Genomic DNA, 24,017 nt, shown 5'->3' on the forward strand with positions numbered 1-24,017 from the left:
ATCCAGAGGTGTGAGAGCACAATAGAAGCCTTTGAGTGGCCAGTGCCAGCAGGTGACGTCAGAGACCCCTCCTGATAGGTGCTTACCTGACTAGGTGGCCAATCCTCCTCTGAGGGCTATTTAGGGTCTCTCCTGTGGGCTTTTCCTCAGATAACGACATGCAAGAATTCACCAGAGTTCCTCTGCATCTCCCTCTTCGACTTCTGCCAAGGATCGACCGCTGACTGCTCTGGGATGCCTGCAAAACTGCAACAAAGTAGCAGGAAGTATAACAGCGACATTGTAGCACCTAATCGTGCTGGCTTTCTCAACTGTTTCCTGGTGGTGCATGCTCTGGGGGCTATCTGCCTTCACCTTGCACTGGATGCCAAAAAGAAATCTCCCCCAGGTTGACAGAGTCTTCCCCCTGCTAACGCAGGCACCAAACTTCAGCTTCACCGATCCTCTGGGTCCCCTCTCATCGTGACGAGCGTGGTCTCTGGAACACAGGTGGTGGATCCAAGTGACCCCAACAGTCGAGTGGTCCATCTGTCCAAATTTGGCGGAGGTAAGTCCTTGCCTCCCCTCGCCAGACAGTAAACCTGTGTACTGCGCTGAGTTGACCAACAGCTTCGTGGGACCCTCCTGTGTAGTGTTGAGATGACCGCCATGCTCAGTTTTCTTGAACCCGTGTTCAAGTACTTCTGCGGGTGCTGCCTTCTTTTGCGTGGGCTCTCTGTATTGCTGAGGGCCCCCTCTGTCTCCTCTTCCAAGTGGCGACCTCCTGGTCCTTCCTGGGCCCGGGCAGCACCCTTTTTCTTCAACTGCGAACTTTGCAGCTAGCAAGGCTTGTTTGCGGTCTTTCTCCAAAGAAACAACTCTGCATCCTCCAGCATTCCTTGGGACATCTTCTGTGCAAAGGAGAAGTTCCTGGCACCTTCAGTTGTTGCAGAATCTTCAGCTTCTTCCACCTGGAGGCAGCCATTTTGCACCTTCATCTGGGGTTTAGTGGGCTCCTGCCCCCCTGGACACTTTTGTGACTCTTGGACTTGGTCCCCTTCCTTTACAGGTCCTCAGGTCCAGGAATCCGTCTTCAGTGCTTTGCAGTCAGTTGTGGTCTTTGCAGAATCTCCTATCACGACTTTAGTGTGTTTCTGGGGAAGTAGGGTCACTTTACTCCTACTTTTCAGGGTCTCGGGGTGGGGTATTTTGGACACCCTTAGTGTTTTCTTATACTCCCAGCGACCCTCTACACACTACAATAGGCCAGGGGTTCCTAAGTGGTTCACATTCCACTTTCTTAGTATATGGTTTGTGTTGCCCCTAGGCCTATTGCATCCTATTGTATTCTACAGTGTTTTGACTACTTTTCTAACTGTTTAATTACTTGATTTTGGTTTGTGTGTATATTTTGTGTATTTTACTTACCTCCTAAGGGAGTATATCCTCTGAGATATTTTTGGCACATTGTCACTAAAATAAAGTACCTTGATTTTTAGTAACTCTGAGTATTGTGATTCTTATGATATAGTGCTATATGATATAAGTGGTATAGTAGGAGCTTTGCATGTCTCCTAGTTCAGCCTAAGCTACTCTGCTATAGCTACCTCTATCAGCCTAAGCTGCTAGAACACTACTATTCTACTAATAAGGGATAACTGGACCTGGCACAAGGTGTGAGTACCATGAGGTACTCACTATAAGCTAGGCCAGCCTCCCACATTTACCTAGTATTGCCAATACAAGAGTTATGGAGCCAACCTTCCAAACCTAGACATAGTATCATGTCAGGCCTCTTCTCAGAACACAACACATTTTGTTATAAAAATGCCACACAGGCCGAAGGAGGTTAGAAGGGACATTCCAACCAGCCATCTTACGCTGTGTGTCACTTTGTCACAGCTTTGCTAATCTTGGCCTTGTCTCTCCAGCCAACCGGGGGGACTGCCAGCAGACAACACGCAGACTCCTGTGAATTCTCCAGGTATGGAGTTGGGGGGTCCCTGCAAGGACTAGTAAGGACAGAAGGGATAACACTGCTATCCTCTCATATTAGATGCTAAAAGTGTAGGTAGGCATTCTTAGACTTGTGTCAGGATGTTGGGACTGTCTATATGTTTTACTACAACGGCCACAATCATTTCTATGTTATGTTTTATCTTCTTAATATTGCAACTTGTGCCTTTCTACATATAATACTGTTGCTTCAATAAAATACATTGAAAACTATCCTGCGTGTCTTTGCACGAGTGAGACTTGTGCAAACGAGAGAAAGGGGTAAGATCTGTTCTACCACAACATCCCTGAGGAGTCAGAGTGTCATGCTTCAGGCTGCCACAAATCACTTTTACTTTCTAGGTTTGGATGAGGTGCTGCTAGCTAGCCGGGAAGGTCAGACGAACAGTTTCCATTCAGTGTGGGACTGATTCAGTCAGCCGCACATGGTGGTGATGTGACTCAAAACCAAGCAGTCTTACCCCCATGGTAAGAGTCCTACGACAACATTTCCTTTGCTTTAAAGTGCTGGTAAAGGCTAACTTCATTAATCCACTCAGTTATCCACATAAAATACAGATATGTTCTTTGCTGCGTGCATATTAACACTGTGCACCACTTTATGGTGAGTCAAAACTGCCACGAGACAAAATTCCAATCTCTCTCTCTAGCAGGAACATTAATCACAATAGTTTTCCTGACATTTTTAGTGCTGCCTGAAAGCTGGACACACAAGGAACTGTGCAACAGGTGCTTCTAAATTGTAAGTTATTGAGTTATTGCTCAACACAGCTGCACCCCCTTGATGCCCCCCGCACTCCCCCTCCCCCAGTCAGTGCCCCCCTTCCAGGTTAGCACCAGAGTGGCTGCACTGGTTGCACCACCCTAAAGCCAGCACTGCTTCATAATACCAAATCAGAATTTTTACTGAAGGGAGTATTAGGTAAGAATTTGGAGGCCAAATAGTGATCACTGTGTTCCACTCCAATACTCTTCAGTCACCACAGGGTTTTTGGCCTTTACTGAAACACATGTAGCTTGACCTCCACATTCATGGACCCTGGGCACCAAAAGACCTGGCTATATATATGATGTGATTGAAGGCTTTCTGTGCAGTGTTTCCCTCTTAGAGTGCAGAGTGCAGTTGGGCATATTAGTTTAGTTTCACTCTGTATATGTACGTTTGGTCCATCAACAGAACAGAGTACGATGATTTGACCCTATTGTCCACAGGAAGGGAGTGTGACAATTTAAAGATGAATTTTGAATTTGAAAATGGATTTTGTGCAGTCACATCTTCTATGTTCAAGCACAATATTCCACCTTAATTTTCAAGACCTTGTAATATATCTGTGTTCTTATTTGGTATCGAGTGTGTCAGAAAGCACTAATCTTAAAGTCTGGATCCAACGGGAATGATGCATGATTCCACACTTTACCATATTGACTACCGACCCAACACCTTTGCAGTGTGCCAGCTGGCAGTACATCTGGGACAAGAGAGACAAAACAGAGACACTCATACTCATCAGTTCTGCTACGACTGGACTTCAACTGGTCATGGGAGTTATTTAAAATGGTTAAGAGTATTTGTGCCCATTAATTATATGCATCTTGTTCTAAACAATTTTCATACAGGCAGTGATATACCTTATTATTAACTCTTGTGAAGGGGAACATCTTATATTTCTGAAAACTAAAACCAGATAAAAGTGTAATGTCTTAAGTATTTGGTAGCCTGTCCTTGTGTCACTTTTAATATAACAATGGCTACCTTCAACTATAGTTATACTTTCAATTCCTGGTGCGTGTAATACAACTTTCTAGTGAGGGCTTCCGTAAACTAAAGCCTTCTTTATGAATAAGGCTTACACCCCTTTGCAAATTACGGGGATATTTACAAGGAAGTGGCGCATTGGCTCCGACGCTACCACAACAGCATAAAACTTTTTGCCACTGTTGTGGCGCTTTGCTGCCAAAAAGGTTGGCAGTGGTGCAGCAAAGCACAGGGAGGCCCATAGGCCAATACAGGAGTGTAAGACAGGCATTAAAAATGACAGAAAAAAGGTGCAGTGACATCTTGTAAATTTCACTGCACCATTTTTTCGGGCCTCCCTGCACGGATACGCCCCCCTTCCATACATTATGCCTGGCGCAGGCATAATGTGGTGCAAGGGGGTTACAGAGTTGCGCCACTTTGTAAATATGGTGCGGGCATTGGCCTCCTTAACGCTTTCTTAGTGTAAAAAAAAAATTACACTCGGGTGGTGCAAGGCAGCTGTAGGGGCTTGTAAATATGCCCCTACGTTTCTTGAATTAGCAATACCTTAAACACAATATACACATCATAAGCAATATCAATGTCTTGAACTTTAACAAACCTATCCATTAACTTCACTTAATGAGGATCCAAACGCACTCAGAAAAAGTAGTTTGGAGGGGGCGTGGCCAAGATGGCGGCCGGAGCGGACGCCTGATTCAGAGGCTCCGCTCGCGGCCCACCAAATATGGCATATATCCTGTTCCCTGCGGCACTTTTCCACCACGCCAGTGACCCATGGGGACCCCCAATGGTGGCAGGGGTGCTCCGGTGACCGGAGGGGCTCGCGCACTGCCTGGACGGGTCGCGGCTTCCCCGATCTCGGGGAGCCACGGCGGCCGGTGTTCAGGCCTGCTGGGCCTCCCTGCGCTCGGTGCGGGGGAGGCGGGAGCCGTGTGTCGCCGGATTTGGCCTGCTGCGGTCCGGGACTAGACCTACCCCTGCCGTGACGCCGAGGTGGGTCGGGCCCTACCTGTCGCGGGCACCCGGTCCGGGCCCCCGGAGGCGGGTGCCCGAGGTAAGAGACCGCGGTGGATCCCCAAGCGCGCCCGTGAGGTGGGCGCAGGGCCGGGTATGCCCAGATATAAGAGCGCTCCGACTGCGATGGAGCGACCATCCTTTGGGCCCATGCCTGGGAGGCCCCATCTATTGTGCTGAGTGGGCGCTGCGGCTGACAACTGGGCCTGTGGGGCCTCTCTGCGCTCGGGAGGCGGGAGCCGCTTGCTGCCAGACGCGGTCTCCCTGGGTCCCGGATTGGACCTTCCCTTGCTGTGTTGCGGCGGTGGGCCACCCCCCCCCTCCTGCTGCGACCACCCAGACTGGGCCCCCTGAGACTAGGGGTCCGTGGAGATTACGGCTGAACCAACAAGTGCCCGTGTGAGGCCTCAGAAAGTCACCCGGGGCCCTCAGAACTGAAACGATGATCTCTCGGTGGAGCCTAAATAATCTCGAAGATAGCAGCCTTACAAAGGATTGCTGGTTTTTAGAGGCTATAGAATCTCTTGATTGAGAAGTCTAAGCAACGCCGCGGGGGCCCAGAAATTCGTACAAGGTTCAGCAATAGTGCTTTGAGTCTGCAGAAGCTGAAACGTGGATGAGTGAACAGGAACTGTAAGACTCAAGCCTCATGCACTAACACGCAGAAGCGCTTCTGCCAACTCGGAGCAACCATCTTTCGGGCCTCGGCCCGGTCGGCCCCAGCTCCCTCGCCGCGGACACCTGGACCCGTGCCCTTGGGACTGGGCCGGTTGGGCTGGCACTGGGCCCCAGGGCGTAAAATTTGCGACGACGGCCTGCCGCCGCTTCTCCTTGATCCTGGCCCTCATGAAGGTGTTTTTCTTTTAAAAAATATCAACCCGGACGCCCCATCGTGAGCAGCCTTAAACGACTACCCTGCACCCCTTGACAACTTGATCCGAAACCAGCCTCTGTGAGCATCCCAGCGGTGACTATCGTCTTGTGTCGCAATGGTCAAGCCAAAACACCCTAAACCGGGGAGCCACATAGATAGATAGTGGCATCCCCCCTCCCGCAAGTCATTCTGATACGCAAATCACAACACTTCTTCAGGTGAGCGAAACGCTGCGCACACATTCCCTGCAATTCGATAAACTCTTGCAAGCAATAATGGACACTAAGACATCACTTGAAGGCAAAATTGATGCTGCGGTGTTAGAAGTCTCATTGCTCCGTGCAGATCATCGTAAGCTTACCGACAGGGTTAATGACACAGAATCTGCACTAAAAACTGTCCAACCAGAGGTCGCTAACATGAAAGCCAAAATTCAACAAATGGAGCTAGAACTGACGCAACTGCAGCGCAGAGCTGAGGATGCGGAGGGCCGATCCAGACGTAATAACATCAGATTCCTGGGTGTTCCGGAACGCTTGGAGACTCCCAAAGCAGAGGAATTTATAGAAAACTGGCTGAAAAATATAATGAAAATACAGGACAATACCAATGCTCCGGTAATAGAAAGAGCACACAGAATTCCAGGAAGACCCCCCCGGCCTGGCGCCCCACCTCGACCTCTGATAGTGTGGTTTCTAAATTACAGAGACAGAGATCTAGTTCTCCAACATTTCAGATCCACAGGCTTAATTAGCTTGGAAAACAGCAGCGTATCAGCTTACCCAGATTGCACAATGGAAGTACAACGTAAAAGAACATCATATTTCAAAATTAAACAAATACTGCGTGAACACAAAATTACTTATTCACTCATGTTCCCAGCTCGCCTCTGAATCATAAATGACGAAAAGACTCTTATGTTCTCTACGCCGGAGGACGCTTGGACATGGATACACGCCAAGGGCCTGGCAGTTCCATCGGTGGGCGACAAGACGGAGGAGGCATGGATCACCCCCGGAGCTAGGGGAAAGAAAAATAAAAACACAATGGTGCGCCCAACGAAGTCGCAGATAGCTGCCGATCAAGCGCAAACTCTAAAAGAAGCCAGCACATTTGCACAATCGTTCTCAACCACCACGAGTGAAGTGGATATCAACGATAGTGGCTCTCCAGACAGCAGGTCCAGTTCATCCCTATCTCAATTGTTGGTCGGGCCTGACCTCACCCCGCGGCTGGCAGACGAGATTTGAGAATCCACGGAATGTGCTTCGAGCGGGCCGTCCGGTCCTGGGTCGACGGGGAGCAGTTCCCTCTTCCCCACCGGGCATTAACACTGATAAACATGGCCACCCTGGGACAACAGCTTATCCGACGAGGACCCTATAAGCCGCGGTGTAACTCACACTGGACAACATATCTGCAATCTGAGCTACGCAGGGAAAGAAACATATTGGAGGTGGGCCAAGAAGGTGCCTACCTCAACCAATTCACGTCCCCCTCCACCTGAACGGTACCCGAATGGAACTGAACTGTTCAGACTTTAGTTTAGGCACCGGTTGTGCCACTTTGTTTCAAATAGGGCCTTGCCCAAAATATCCTTTTTTGTTGGTGTTCCTTTCTTCTCTCTTTACATCGGGGACCATTCCCCATCTCCAGGGTCGACATTGCATGGTGTGGGGGCTCGGTGTGTGGGGGGGGCAGATTGCGGGGGTGCGCGCGCAGGGGTGGCTGGGTGGTGGGTCGGAGAGCGAAACCTGACCCGCTGTGTGTTTCCCTGTGGATTTAAGCAATACCACATGATACAATGCACAAGGAACCTATTTACAACATACTAACATGGAATGTGAAAGGCATGGCGGGAACAACTAAACGCAATCGAATGTATTCACATTTAAAACACCACCACATACACATAGCTATTCTACAGGAAACACATGTCACACTAGAAGATATTACGCAGATTGAGAAAAGATGGGCGGGGCAAATATATGGCTCTGGAACATCAACATTTGCAAGAGGAGTGCTGATTTGGATAGCGCCAAGGGTCCCCTACATAGTAAAACGCAGCATCACTGATAAAGAGGGCAGGTACATACAATTAGTAGGTTCACTAGACTGTGAAACGTTAGCGATAAACGGGGTGTATGTCCCAAACATTAAATAGGGTGAATTCCTGCAAAAAACTATCTCTCACTTATCACACGAATTAACAATACCAAGTATTTGGGGCGGGGACATGAACTGTGTTCCGCAAATTATTATGGATAGATCATACCCCCCACTGGTGGCCGCCCCAGTAGCGAAAAACTCACAGATGCTACGAACATAGATAACAGACCGCGGCCTGGTGGATGTGTGGAGACATCTTCACCCCCAAAAAAGGGAATACTCCTATCATTCCCCTGTACATTTACTACATACCCGCATAGACCTCATCCTCGCCTCGCAGGACTTAATACACAGATTCACGGCGGCAGAGTACACCGCTAGGGTAATTTCGGATCACTGTCCTCTTATCGTTCACATTAAATGGGGTAGGACACGCGCTTGCATTCCAACCTGGCGTCTTCAACCCCGATTACTACAAGACCCCCCGTTCAGAAAAGAAGTAGCCACACACATTTCCTCGTATTTTACACTAAATACCGGGACTTCGAGTTCCAGGGCAAATGAATGGGATTCACACAAAGCAGTTTTGAGGGGCACATGCATATCTATGACGGTGGGGGCACGGCACACATTGTCGCAAGAGCTTCACAAATTAGAAAAGGACATCCGTATTGCAGAATGTAAACAAATAGAGGGCATTGTCACAGCCGCGGAGCTCAATAGACTATGCACACAATGGAGCGAAGCGGATAGGCGCCTAAGGCACTATGATTACCGCCACTACATGGCTCACACACATGCGGAAGGGGACAGATCAGGTAAATTACTGTCTTGGCTATTGAGAAATGAACATCGGAAACCCCCTATCGGTGCCATTCGCCTGGATACAGGGATAATTGTGAATACTCAGGTGGAAATAAATAGCGCCTTTAGAGAATATTATAGTGCATTATACAAGGCCCCCCCTCCCTCAGCAGAACAATTAAAAGAGTTCTTTTATGGCATCAAATTAAACCAACTAACTGCCACTCAGTTGGTGGACATGGAGAAACCAATTGATATAGCAGAGATACAACAAGCTCTACAACAATTAACTCATGGCAAAGCTCCAGGCAGTGACGGCATCCCCATAGAGTATTATAGCACGTTCCCAAAACAAACGTTAATACCTTACCTGGCAATGCTAAAGGAGGCTCTTGAACACAGTCAACTACCAGACACCTTACGCGAGGCATTGATAGCGGTACTGCCTAAAATAGGCCAGGACCCACTAGATGTTCGCTCATACAGGCCGCTATCGTTGTTAAACACAGACTGCAAACTGCTCGGTAAAATTCTAGCAAATCGCCTGCTCCCATGGATGCCGGCCCTGGTTCACCATGACCAATCCGGTTTCATACCGGGCCACAATACTTTCATAAACATACGGAACCTACTACGCCTTATGGCAAACTCCCCCGTGGGCGAACACAACCGGGTAGCTGTATCACTAGATATCGAAAAAGCATTTGACACGCTGGGATGGCCCTTTCTGATTGAAACTCTTAACCGCATGGGCTTTGGCAGGAAATACGTTTACTGGGTAAGGGTACTATATTCTAACCCAACAGCGAGAGTTAAAACAGGAGACATGATATCCGAAAGGTTCAGCATTGGGAGAGACAGGGCTGCCCACTGTCCCCACTGTTATTCGCCTTAGCTATAGAGCCTTTAGCTGCCCGACTCCGCACACTCCCCAGCTTGGGGCATCCCGGACGGGCACACACACCGCATAGTGTCATTATACGCAGATGACGCACTAATATTTATACGAAATCACACAGAATCCCTACCCGAGTTATTGAAATTACTGAACCAATTTGGCTCGGTATCCGGGTTAAAAGTGAACTGGTCTAAATCATGTTTATTCCCAATGCAACCGGTCCTGGAAATATATCAATTGACCTCTAATCCGGGTGGCTTGAAATGGTGTTACAACACCTTTAAATATCTAGGGATAAATGTGTATCATGATTCCCAGGACCTCAAAGATGGCAACCTGGGGAAAGTGATCCGATCCGCTAGGGGCTCTCTGCCTTTCTGGTGCTCGCTTCCGCTTTCGCCCATGGGTAGAGTAGCCATAGCAAAGATGTTAATACTATCACGTCTACTGTACTTTTTCATGGCTCTCCCGCTGTCATTGCCCTCCTCCTTTTTCAGATCACTGAATAGCATATTAACAGACTTAATTTGGGGCAATGGCCGTCGGCGTGTGGCATTATCCAAAATATATCAACCACTTACATTAGGGGGGCTGGGGGCACCAAGATTTGAATTATATCACGCATCCGCCCAATTGCAATGGATATTTAAATGGATCGGAAACCCTACGAGTGTTGAAGCACAGATAATACACTCAGATCTAGGACACACTAACATCTTGCAACACCTGATGAACCGAGATGGAACTAAACACTCACAAAATATCTTACTGAATAATGCACACTGGGCATGGGGTCGCTACGCTCTCACAGGAGACAAAAAACCGCAGTACTCCCCCAGGATTCCATTATTGGCTATCCCAAAAATTACTAAGATTGCAACCACGGTAGGCTTGAGCACATGGCCTGAGAAGGGCATACTTACTGTAGGCGATATTTACAGTAACGGGCATCTTTTGGCATATGAGGCACTGGCGAATACATACACCCTGGGTCAGGGTAGTTTTCTCACCTATGGTGCAATACGTCATCTGGTACGTTCAGTCTGGAATTGTGGAAATGGGGAGCCAAACGCAGCCCCCATATTACATGATCTGCTTGATAACATAGCCACTCCAATGAACGTATCGAGGACCTACAAAATTCTGACCACACATATCGAACATGGACAGGAGCAAGCAAAAAACAGATGGGATCAGGTTCTGCCAGAACCACTCTCACAGAACGCATGGAACAAAGCCATGAAAATGATCCATGAAGTATCACGTAACCCTCGTTTCCGCTATACCCAGTTCAATTATGTACATCAAACATATTTATCACCCCACCGGCTAGAGCGCATATTCCCCCAGACACCACAGAAGTGCCCCAGATGCGGCAACATAGAGGCCACCTTCTTCCATATGACATGGGACAGTCCTCCAATTTTGCGTGCATGGAACGACATATTAGCCATGCTAACCGAATGGACTGACATTCCGCTGTCCCTCAAACCCGAATTATGTTTACTTGGAATAGTGATTAGATCCAAAAGGCAGAAACAGACTCACAGATGCATAGCACTAGCACTAGTGATGTATAGACGCTTAATAGCCATGCATTGGAAGGCGCCTAGCGCACCAAGTATCAACCAGTGGCAATCTGAGCTGCTGTGTTGGGCCAAGGCTGAAGCACAGACATTACAATCACTCCAGGATAAAGAGATCCAGGTCAAAGGAGTGGACACATGGAATTCCTTTGTGATAATCATGGAAAGCAAGGATGATAACCGACCCCCCTAAATAAATAAACAACCAAATGTTAATGGTAGGCAATACCTAACAGCTGACAGCTCAGTCTTATATGGACACCATAGGTTAATCCGGACGACATAATTAAATGGCGCACCATCAAGAAATAACTGAATCTGTGGAGTCAGGGGAAATGTATACTACAACTACAATTAGAAACAGGCGCTGGCTGGTAATAGATCAGACCCTGGGTGAGCACACGCCTGGAGCCGTGGATTGCCTTGGATGATCCTCCTGCCGTCCCCCTCCCCATGTGGGCGGTCGTTCCCCCCTGCCCCACCCCGGGATGTGGGCGACTACTGGGTCCCTCCGGCCTGCACCAACACTTGATTATAATAAGAACACATGCCGCGGAGCTCCAGCTACCTCAAGGGGCCCTGTGTGTGCGGGGGGCCTGGGGGTGCCCTTCTCCACCTCCCCCCCATCCGCTGCGCGCACCAGCTCCAAACACGACCTCACTCTTGCTGTTTCTTACACAATTCTCTCTCTCCCGTTTTTTTTTTTGCTTTTTCTCTTTTACCTCGCTTCGTACTCAGTGTGAACATAATGTTTCCAAGAATCCTCTTCAAATTGCATAATCGTATTGATACTACCAAGTATGCATGTACAATGGAAGAGTTAGCATTAGAACACGTAAATAATAGCACAAATACGTATCACAACTGTCGTTTGATCTTTGTATCTTACTGTTGAAATAACAATAAAAATATATTTAAAAAAAAAGAAAAAGTAGTTTGGAAAATCATTTAAAATTGTAGTCCGTGTTTAATTTCTACTTTGTAGTCAGCGTTTCGTTTCTAGCCCTCAAATTCCTAGAAGGGGTAGTCATTAATATAAATATTCAAAGTAATTTCCTTAACTTGATTGCAGACGTCTTTGAACATAGGTATAAGTTCCAGAATGTGAGGCATCCGTGGAAACAACTCTGCCCAACTTTCAAATATCAAGCTCCTGATCGCAGTAATTAAATATCGTGTTTGAAGCAAAGATGCCAGGATCACCAGGAAACTTAACTCAACCACACAGTGACCGCTGCTTTTTCTAAATTACCTGAGAGTTTGAGAATAATTGGCAACGTGGTTTCTGCCCCATGCCATTCATGCTCGGTGTGTCCTCCAGAGATGTGAAGCTTTTCACCAAATGATGCTGATGTTGCTTGTCTGGCGCCAGCCTTTCTGAAGCCTTTGACTGAAGCCAACATGAGTGTACTCAAAGTATGATGCCTATAGAGCCCCAAAGTACCAAGCGGTAAGCCATGGTTCATGACCCAGTCGTTCACTCAACAAATTGAACCAGAGAAGCTGGAGGACAGTCATGGTACAAAATGATGTAAAAAGGAAAACTTTCTTCCAAATATTACACACAGGTTCCTTACTTTAAAAAAAAAGTGGATGGTGATGTTTCATGGCTGGGAGCTCGCTTAAGTGAGGGTTTGATTTATGTTACACACAATACCAGATTCTTCATTTTGGCGTTGTTCACATGTAGAAAACTCTCCTTACGCCCAAATAACATGTGAACCGAGCAGGAGGAGCTGCTCTGGATTGACCCTCTGCTTTGTGGATTTGGGTATTACTCATAAGCAACAGCTGTAAGCTGGCTCTTCTCTCTTCCCAACGGAATCTGGAGGGATGATAATGGTCCATAAAGAGTTGAAGGACAAAACTGAGTGGTTGCATCATAGTTCATGAATGTCTTTGTCTTGAATTAGTAAAGGATAATTTTTATGGTATGAAATTAAATGAGGTTCCAAGAGATGAGCCAACACGTGTTTCACCCCTTCCTGGCGCGCAGGCCTGGGGCCTTCTCGAGGCTGATATAACACACGGAAAGGTAAGAATATCATAAAGTATTTAGGCCCATATTTATGAAAAATGGCACACAACTGTGCTAGCGCAGTTGTGTGTCATTTCTTTTTTACCCGAGCTAACGCCATTCCCTAATGCCATCCGTGTGCCATATTTATAAAATGATGCATGATGGCGCTAAAGAATGGCTAGCGTCTCAAAAAAGATGCTTGCCAGTGGCGAATGGCATTCGGGGAAATGGTGCTAAAGGGTAAAAAATGACGTAGGGCTGATTGGCAGCAAAATATCTGCCGCTAGTCAGCCTAGTGTCATTTTTTGATGCACAAGCAGCCAAAAAATGACTCCTGTTAAAGTATAGATAGGAGTCATTACCGCTACCCCAATGCCTACCACAGGGACCAGTGTCCCCAGGGCAAGCCAAACATACCCAGTGCCAACCAGGGGGCCCCATGTAAGAGGCCCCCAGTGGCACACCACACACATACAAATACTCTTACCTGCAACTTACCTGGGATGGGCTCCCTCCTCCTGTAGTGTCCCCGTCGTGTGGGTGGTGGTGATGCTGGGGGTTGGGGTGGGCATCTTTGTGCCATTCCATGGTTTTTCCCCCATGGAAATGGGTCTACCTGCACATTAACGCATGATCTGACCAGGTGTTAAATAATGGCACTAGGCAGGCTTAGCGCCATTATTTAGGTCCAACTGCTACTTGCGCGTCGTTTCAGTGTCGGGAGTTAAATATGGGATGGGGGATAGCATCTTTTTTAGGAAGGGAACGCCTACCTTGCATCTCATTGACGCAAGGTGGGTTGGCGCTTCCTAGAAATGGCGCAAACTGTAATATTTTGATGCTAGACAGGTCTAACGTAAAAAAATATATGGAGTTAAGTTAGCACTGCTTTAGCGTCAAAATTATTGACACTAAGGCAACGCTAACCTTCCACAAATATGGGCCTTAGAGAGGGACACCAAAGTGTATGCATGGTCAGCCATATCAAGAGCAGGGCACCCATAGAGAAATTGAACTGAAAGAAGTATGAGTATCGACAGACCCAATCCAAAACAAAGAATTTCAATTTGTAAGTAAGGAAAGATATATTGTGAACAGCACAAGAATCAAATCTATTTTACATATATTCCAGCCATTCCCATATAGTAGTCCAGTTGCAATGTATGAGGTTACAAGGCATAATATAATAATAAAATGCCAGCATTAATCATTAATATACATGTATAATAGTTTTTATAGCTGGAGTCCAATTGATGTGCATGTCAAATCAGAGTGCAGTATAGTAGCATAATACAAGTATCAAAAAATGAATTGACGTACAGTAAAAATACATACATACATGCATACAGCAAGCATTGGTAAAGCCAATAGGTTTCGCCTCTACAGAAGCTTTTATCTTTGCCACTGTTTCAGCCTTGTTTTACATTAGCGTGTCTGCTTTTCAGTTTGGCTGAAAGTGATGTAGAGGAGAGTTGCATGGAGTGTCGTGGAGTGTCATGGAGTGACGTAGAGTCTTGTGGAGTGGGGAAGAGTAGAGTGGTGCGCACCGTCGTACAGTGGCATAAAGGCCCTGATTTATACTTTTTGGCGCAAACCTGCGTTAGCGCAGGTTTGCCTCAAAAAGTATACCGTCGGCTATCGCCATTCCTGGATGTCAGCCGGGGGTCATATTTAAGACGCTAACCGGGTGGAGGAGGCGTAGGGGAAACTGGAGGTTGTGCGTGAAAGAATGGCGCTAGTCAGGGTAGAGTCAAAAAAATGACTCTAACCTGATTAGCGTCATTATTACCACACACAACCCCCATGGACATGACTCCTGTTTAAGTAAGAAGTCATGCCCCTTAGCCCAATGGCCATGCCCAGGCGACCTAAGTCCCCTGGGCATGGCCATTGGGCATGGTGCTATGTAGGGGGGCCCAAGTTAGGCCCCCCTATGGCACTTTGCAAAACAAATAAAAATACTTCCCTGGGATGGGTCCCCCCATTCTTAGGTGTCCTCCATGTGAGGGTGCAGGTGGGTGGGGGTGTCCCTGGGGGCAGGGAATGGCACCTGTGGGCTGTTTCCATGATCTCTGACCATGGGAAAAGCCTCACAGGTCCCCTAACGCCTGCCCTGATCCAGGCAATAAATATTGGTGCTAAGCAGGCTTAGCGTCATTATTTAAGGCCCTCCTCCTCCCATGCGTGATTTTTGCAGAGGAGGATAGATAAGGCGCTAGGGGCTTTGAGTCATTGTTTGCCTGGAAACGCCTACCTTGCATCTCATTGACGTAAGGTAGTTTTCCGCAGGCAAAAATGACTTTAACTCCAATATTTTGGAGTTTGACTCTTAAAATTAGCAGTGTACATTAAAACATGAGCTTTCGTTTTATCATCTATAAGTAGTGGCAACGCTAAGTGTCATGTTTAGAATATCACAAGGAAGCAGTACCTGTAATAGACTGAACTGAGCATGTAAGATGGGGCTGTAGAAACAACTAAGAAGTTGCACGACACAATGGCAAACCAGTAAATTAGCTAGCTTTTGTGCAGCAGGTGCAGTGGCACCATAAGCTGTTGTGCTCAACAGAATACTGTGGAAGTTTGAAATTAATTGTTGGGATTTCCCCGGTGTTGCAGACTTGCAGTCAGATTTTCTTGGTAGTTTGTGCGTTCTACTTTAGCCACCAGCTGCAAAGCATTACTTACAATAACACATTATGTACTGTTGAAAACTTAGGGAAGTATTTACAAGAAAGTTGGGGCATCAGCTATGATGCACCACTTTTTTTGCACCACCCTAACATCACCCTGGTAGCACCGTAATTACAATAAGGTGCACCATGGCGCACATTAGCAGCAACATTTTTCACGCATTGGTCAACTAGTGCCAAAACTCATAGCGCTAGTCCAGCAATGCGTGGGAAGGCCCATTGGAAACTATGTGAGTGTCACTTTAACGCCTCTCTTGGGCAGGTGTTAAAAATGACGGGAAAAATGGCGCAGTGAAATCTCGTAAATTTCACTGCACCATTTTTCTGGTACTCCTAACAGGGCACGCCCCCTTTACATACATTATGCCAGTTGCAGGCATAATGTGGCACAAGGGGTTACAAAGTAGTGCAATCTGGCATGGGGGAATGGCCTCCTTGATGCCGTCTTAGCGTAAGTAGGTGCTAGGGGCTTGTAAATATGCCCCTTAGATTTACAGCAGGAATATCTCTTCTGTACAGAGAGGGAGAAAGCGGATATATTATAGGCAACAAATAAATAAATGTTATACAGCAGCAAACGTTAATGTTGAAAATACTGTATGGCAATAATAGTAAAAGATCCACAAGTACAGCTTGGTGTTGCTTTTGCCAACACCATGTCATAAAGGATGATCATGGGCCTCTGCCCAATGCATCGCCAGACGGAGCTTAGTGGTTCCTGGGAACGTGCCACCATGTGGAGTGAGAGAGTTGGGGTCACAAACATTAGAAAAAATTAAACATTAACCTGTGCAGAAGCTGTGCTTGCCGGGTCAACTTTTCACTCAGTTTACCTCACCCATGATGTGACAGAGATATTTGCAGATGATAACACTGATATTATTGATGAAATGGCTTAGTTTTGGAAAAACAGTACTACATCCTTACATCAGTGCATGGCTTTGGGCTGCTCATACACGATTAATGGAAAACACTTGTGGTTCCCGTTTTTCACGTTACAGAGGGTGAAAGGTTAAAGCCACAAACAAGACGCATTTTGCCAGTGGTCAAAAAATGCAGATAGGGCGTTGGTTGGCTGGAGTTCTCCTAGCTGTTGAATTCTATTGGTATCATTGCACAAAGAATGACTAACCCGGAAGAGCCAAGGCACAGGCGTGGAGCACGGTCTGTAGTAACCTAACACCAGACACACCGAGGTGCTCACCTCTTGTGATGGGTACCCTTTAGCAGGCTTTGTTTGAAGATAAGAAAGACGCGACAGACAAATTGCATGTTAATGTCTCCCAATATCACACTTCTGATTAGTTGTTGTGGTGTGTGGGTATGTGGTGTAGAGGCTAGAGCTGTGGATGTTAGAACCAGGTAACTATGCTCAAATCCCAGCTACGGCAGCAACATCTTGTGGTTCCAGGCAAATTGCTTAATTAACTCGTGCTTAAAAAAGTTGCATCAGGGGAGCTGATTTTCTTGTGAAACCCTGCATGGCCCTTGGGACAAGTTTACATAATAAAAATCTGCAAAAAAAACATTAGCAAAAGAAACGTGGGCGTGTGGTTCGTGCAGAGATGGGTAAAAGCAAAACAGGGCAGAGGGTGGGAGGGACCGAAGAAAGCAATAAGAAACCATATGGTGGCAAAGAATGAATTAGTGCCTGAATCACAGCGTATACTGTGGACGAGCACTAATTAAGCTTAATTAACCGGTGCTTCATCCATGCTCTGCTGGAGGAACAAACTGATGCATGGCTTTTTGATGCCCAATTTAAAGGCAGCAACGAAGAGTGAAGATTGGAACCAATGGTAAGTAACTGGTAGGCTCCAAGCTCTTTACTGTGTACAGTACCCCTCGCAGCAACAGCGCATGCGCGCTGTTATGGGAGACCTAAAAAAAGAGCACATGCACGCACAAAGTAGTTCCCTTCAGTGCAAAGGACAACTACATCAATATGGGTGCTTTTTTTAAACTAAAAAAAATATTTTTGCTTTTATCCAATGTTTTGATTTAGCAGGGCTGAGCAGCTTCCACATAAAGTTTAGCAAAACCCATGACGAAGCAAAACAAGGATTTGCAAGGCCAAACATATGGTGGTCAACACCAGTCCTATTTGCTTTGGCAATGCTTTTTTAATTTGCTAAAGCCTCTGAAGTATAGTTGATTTGTTGTATAGTGCTCAGAAATGTACAGCAGTTATGATTAGATCCTTTATGTGCTGTAAACATGGTGGAATATGCCAGTTGGTGAGAATCAGATGCCCACATGTCCTGCCTGACCAGAACTGTGGCTTCTTCACATGGGCGTATTGTAAGGTATACACACCGGGCACAATAATAGCTCCATTGACTAACTGAGAGTAGCAAGAGAGGTTATAGTATTGAAGGCAGAATTTGAGGTATTCTGCCTACTGAATGTACCTACGTGTTAAGCATATAGTATGTTGTCGTCATAAGCAATGTAGCACAGAACACAATAGCAAACACCACAGTAGAGAAGGGCCAAGAGAAAGGTCAAACTAGGTACCAACTGGAAGCAAAGATGCAGGATATACCCACTGGCTAATGGGAACATATTTTACATGCAACTAACTAGTTAACTAGAATACAATATTGTTGGTATTTGCCCACAGCTGGCATAGTTACATGATGGAATTTCAATGACATGAACCCATACAGTCCAATCCACTACTGTAGTTATGTTAGGACAAAATGGTCAATGGTCATCTGAATCTGGACAAGCTTGAAGAAGTGGAGAGAAGGGAGAAGATAGCTTTCCTTAATGGTATGCTTTCATTAAAAGTCTGTTGGCAAGTGCAGAATCTGTCAAACGTAGGCATCCATATCATAAGATAAACAAATGCATGCAGTCAAATTCCATTGTTTTGGTGACTACATATAGTGCTACTTTAAAAGTTTACTGGTGGTGGTAATTGTACATGAAAGACTATGGGCTTGTAGACAGTTTTCATATCTTATTATTAGGCTATACGTTTTTAGGTTTGAGACAAAAACATCATGGCCTGTGGTACTAAGAGGAAAGCTATAGAAGATTTTTAGGCTTAGAAGAAAAAGGCAGTGAGCACACAAATATTTTTCAAATTTATTGTATCTCAGTGACAACACCTGTTGATTTAGGTCTTATTAATAAAGGCTGCTCTTCAGGGATTAAGGAGGGAATTTCATCTAGTACTGAAATGTATTTACTGATTAGAAAGAAATATTTAAGTTGATAGTGTCACCAGTGGAGCCCATGCATTTTGCATGTGGGTGCTGTTGGGTTTCTCTTGTAGCAGTAACGTCCACCAGGAGGGTTAGTACGATTCAGCGCGTGATCATTTAATGTCAAATTGAAATTCTAGTAATACAGTTTTCTTTAGTACTGTTCTAGAGTATTTGCACAAATATGTTTCTGATAACTGGACAGACTATGTATATATATATATATATATATCTATATATATATATTTATTTATTTTTGTATACCTTGCTTGTTCTGACTTCTGTGCTTGTTTGTCTTTTTACAGGAAAGTGATTGATGTCCAGCAAAAGGAATCCTGGATTTCCAATGATAGCTACTGGGAATTAAGAAGGGACCCTGGCTTTAGTAAACTTAAAATGCCTGTACTCTGGTAAACTGAGAATGCACATTAAGAAAACATATCAGTTCCTGAACAGATGATTAACTATGCACAATTATATTTCATATAGTTATATATGCGATTTTGAAGTCAACAGAAGACTTGCTATTCGCTTTTATATTCATCTTTGTAATGAGCTCCGAACTTGCATTTCACCGTGGCCCAGATCAGCTTTTCGTTCATGATTCATTTCATCGCTAATCTAGATCTCCTGGCAATATGTCAAGTGTTGAGGAAGCAGAACAACGATAAAGTTTGAGTTATTAAGTCATCAAGAAGAGCTGCAACCACAAGATAAAGCAAGTGAACAGAAAAGAACAAGGTTTTTGAACTCACAAGAGTCATCAATTCAGTAAGACAAAGCTCCGCCCACAAGATTCGCTTCCGGTTTGAAGGTCGTTATTTAACTTAGAATATCACAAATTATTCCTTCCTGCAAATCCTGCTGCTGTGCCACTGTTCATGCCTTAACATGCAAAGCTATGTAATAAATCAAATTTAATTATATGCATTCAAAACTAAGCGCAGGAAACTATTTTAAACTAATTTTCATTTTGAGAAAGTATGTGGGAATTTGGAAAGGGACTTTGAGTGGTGGAGCATGCTTCCATATTGGGTAATGTGGCTGTGTAATCTATGTTGAGGTAGTTTTAAGTTCACATATTCGCCCTTCTTACTAAATAGGTCTTCTTTTATTTGTTAAGCTTTATGATAAAGTGTTCTTATACTCAACCCCTGCAATTGGGCATCAAGACACTTAGAACTGAGGAGCAGAAGTCCTAGATAGGTCCGTGTTATAAAATAATTCACTTCAAAATATCCATCAGCAAAACACAGAGTGAATAACTTTGAGTCCATTAAAGCCATTTTATTATTGAAACCCACAAAACATCTATTTAAATAACAAAGCAACCCAACAGTTTTTAAGTGCCAATAAATGATGGGTAAGTCATACTTATCTTATCATTTCCATGTCTTGCTGAAAATATAATGTTTGTTTGCTAAATGTAATTTTACAGGTTACCATTACCTTTCAAAAAGTTGGCACCCACCTTTACCCCTGTACAACTGATCCATCCATGTCCTGCACTCACCTCCCATGCCCGTTATATTTATAAAAAACAATTTTTTGGTAATTGTTTTCTAAATGGTTTTGTTTTTTTATCTCTTCCATTTTTCAACCCTTAGTTTGTTGAACTCAATATTTACCCTATTACCTTTCAAAGAGATATAATTTGGTCTGAATATGACCAGTCAGACTAGACCATGAATGCTTTCCAACTTATTTGTCAGATTTTTAATTTCACGAATATGCAAGTTTGAATGTCCTGATATGAACATTATACGATGGTATCTAAAATATTAATTGCATAGAAATCATCATATGTATGTTTTTGATGAACATTGCCGTCCTGATTCAATGCAGTTTACACAAGCAGTGTTTTAGATTTGCATAGATAAGCTAGAGGGTTGGATAAAGTTGAGTGCAACTACGCATACATGAAATTTGCACGTGTGTTTTTGACTCGATTACTAGGAATACTATAGTAATTGAATTGTATAAATCTGAAATTTTACTTAGATATCTGCCTTGTTCTTAGAAGTAAAAGGTCTGCACTGGAAGGAGCACTCTTCCCCTAATACCTATTATCTCAGTGAACTGTGAGGCTGAAACTAGAAACTGAAGTGGGATTTTTTGTATGATGTTGAAAATATCGCGTGTGGCCTCGGCTACAGAACAGGCTTATTCTGCTACGCTGTTGCACCCTGTTCTCCGTTTGACTGATTAATTTCTAAATGATATTAGTTTACACACTACCAATTTAGAACCTTGCTTGATTAGGAAATTCCAAGGAAAGTTAGTTGTAACTAAAAATAATTTCCTATTTACATACATATTGGCAGTTGATAAAGGCTGGCAGTCCTGTTTAGGGTACTTATGCCCCTACTTATTGTCAAACTGATGACCCTTCTTAGTGTCTTGCTCTGAAAAGAGATAGCAAAACTAATTTGGTTAGAGTTTGATTTGTGAACTTCACGTAAATGCATGTTTAGATCTCAGTTTCACAATTAGGTATTATGCTAGTGAAAGCACAGATTTAATCTGTGGCAAAAACTCTTGATACATTTCTGAAGTGAAAGGTACAAGCAGTGAAATCCGGCTGCAGTGATGTTCACAAAAAAGTTACACGTTTTGGAGATTGGCATGTGTTTTTCTTTAACAGAGTTCTGCATAAATTCCTCTCAAATAATTCATAATATTATTAGACCTTATAGTCCTGAGCACTTGAGAACTACATGAAAGAAACTCAATATCAGATAAAGGTATTTCCTCTGAGAATTTGTACCACTTCAAATTAAATTTCCAAAACAACTATTTGATTAGTGTATAAGATGCAGTACCTGATTGCCCTTCCTGAACTCTTTTTATGTTATGGCTGCAGACAGATTTAGCTATCTGACGGCAAGCTAATGAGACCCATACTGCCAGCTCATGGCATATCACAGTTATGTTCAGTGTGTGTTTGCGCACATATGTTATGGATAAAATGGCTATTTTTTCTGCTCATGATTTGGGATATGTGAAATAACACTGCCACTGCTGAAAGTATTCTAGGCACGTCAAGGGTGTAGGTATTGCCAACGCATATATACCATTAATTAGTGCCCTTAAGAATGTGAACAGGCCAATGAGACAGTATGAGTTTGTTACAGACAGTGCATGATCCGGTTTCATATTACATTTGGTATAAACAGTACATTGGTTTGACTAATCAGGCATTACAAGCACCTTTCATTCACATGACTTAAATAACCTCTTCTGCAGCAGACACTCACTAATTTACTAATCTCACAGTAGACAGTAATGTACAGACCTATTATAGGCTCATAATTAGCTAAATTGTACCTTCCTCGAAATCTACCAATACTAGCTACTCTGGAGTTAATCAAACTTTTTCCTCTTGGCCACTCCACCAGAAAGATCCAGTGATCCACAGCAGTGTGATGTTCCACATCTCAAAACACATTTACCATAAGAAATATGTGAATCAATGGTTGGCCAGAACCCAGCAGGCAGAAATATTGAAATTCAAGAAATGTCCTCCCAGCTTGCAGAAAATGAAGATCATGCATGAAAAAACTGAAATATCAGTTCAAGCACATATGCTTCTGGTGTGAAGATCCCAGCCTCTTATGTAATCTCATGACAAGGATCCCCTTTCTGTAATACAATACAGGATAAAGTACCCCTGCCATACATTCTAAGGGCATTGCAAGTCACCGAGAAGTTTCATAACCATATAGCGAAACAAGGCCGAAGGTCAGGTTCCTTTATAAAGTTATGGAACTCTGAGGTGACTTGCAGTATCCTTATCATGTGTTGTTGACCTCAGCTCTGTTGTACTAAGACACCCTAAAATACCACTGTTGGTAAATACAACTGCTGATAAATATAAACCACCAGTGGAACACACATGTTTCTGTAATTTGCATTTTTTAATCACATACGTTTTGCCTACTACATTTTTGCTGGGAATATTTTACATACAATTGCGTGGCACTATACATATTCAGCACCACAGGATGACAAGCCATTATGACGCAAGGAAGATCACTAAGAAGCATTTCCTGCCTTTAAAAATATTCAATAATATATACAGGGAGTGCAGAATTATTAGGCAAGTTGTATTTTTGAGGATTAATTTTATTATTGAACAACAACCATGTTCTCAATGAACCCAAAAAACTCATTAATATCAAAGCTGAATATTTTTGGAAGTAGTTTTTAGTTTGTTTTTAGTTTTAGCTATGTTAGGGGGATATCTGTGTGTGCAGGTGACTATTACTGTGCATAATTATTAGGCAACTTAACAAAAAAATATATATACCCATTTCAATTATTTATTATTACCAGTGAAACCAATATAACATCTCAACATTCACAAATATACATTTCTGACATTCAAAAACAAAACAAAAACAAATCAGTGACCAATATAGCCACCTTTCTTTGCAAGGACACTCAAAAGCCTGCCATCCATGGATTCTGTCAGTGTTTTGATCTGTTCACCATCAACATTGCGTGCAGCAGCAACCACAGCCTCCCAGACACTGTTCAGAGAGGTGTACTGTTTTCCCTCCTTGTAAATCTCACATTTGATGATGGACCACAGGTTCTCAATGGGGTTCAGATCAGGTAAACAAGGAGGCCATGTCATTAGATTTCCTTCTTTTATACCCTTTCTTGCCAGCCACGCTGTGGAGTACTTGGACGCATGTGATGGAGCATTGTCCTGCATGAAAATCATGTTTTTCTTGAAGGATGCAGACTTCTTCCTGTACCACTGCTTGAAGAAGGTGTCTTCCAGGAACTGGCAGTAGGACTGGGAGTTGAGCTTGACTCCATCCTCAACCCGAAAAGGCCCCACAAGCTCATCTTTGATGATACCAGCCCAAACCAGTACTCCACCTCCACCTTGCTGGCGTCTGAGTCGGACTGGAGCTCTCTGCCCTTTACCAATCCAGCCACGGGCCCATCCATCTGGCCCATCAAGACTCACTCTCATTTCATCAGTCCATAAAACCTTAGAAAAATCAGTCTTGAGATATTTCTTGGCCCAGTCTTGATG

At 44.4% G+C, this 24,017-nt stretch overlaps 1 protein-coding gene across 2 annotated transcripts in view; it reads left to right on the top strand.

The window, feature by feature from the left end:
* Positions 1 to 23,352, top strand: part of OSBPL6 (oxysterol binding protein like 6) — a 566,805-nt gene extending 543,453 nt beyond the window's left edge. For both annotated transcript variants that reach the window (XM_069225427.1, XM_069225425.1), the window contains one exon: positions 19,273 to 23,352. In XM_069225427.1, the coding sequence (XP_069081528.1) occupies positions 19,273 to 19,381 (109 nt within the window). In that variant the 3' untranslated portion in view covers positions 19,382 to 23,352. The remainder of the gene's footprint in view (positions 1 to 19,272) is intronic.
* Positions 23,353 to 24,017: the final 665 nt, after the last annotated feature.

The sequence above is a fragment of the Pleurodeles waltl genome, chromosome 3_1 (assembly GCF_031143425.1).
Source record: "Pleurodeles waltl isolate 20211129_DDA chromosome 3_1, aPleWal1.hap1.20221129, whole genome shotgun sequence".
Classification (NCBI taxonomy): domain Eukaryota; kingdom Metazoa; phylum Chordata; class Amphibia; order Caudata; family Salamandridae; genus Pleurodeles; species Pleurodeles waltl.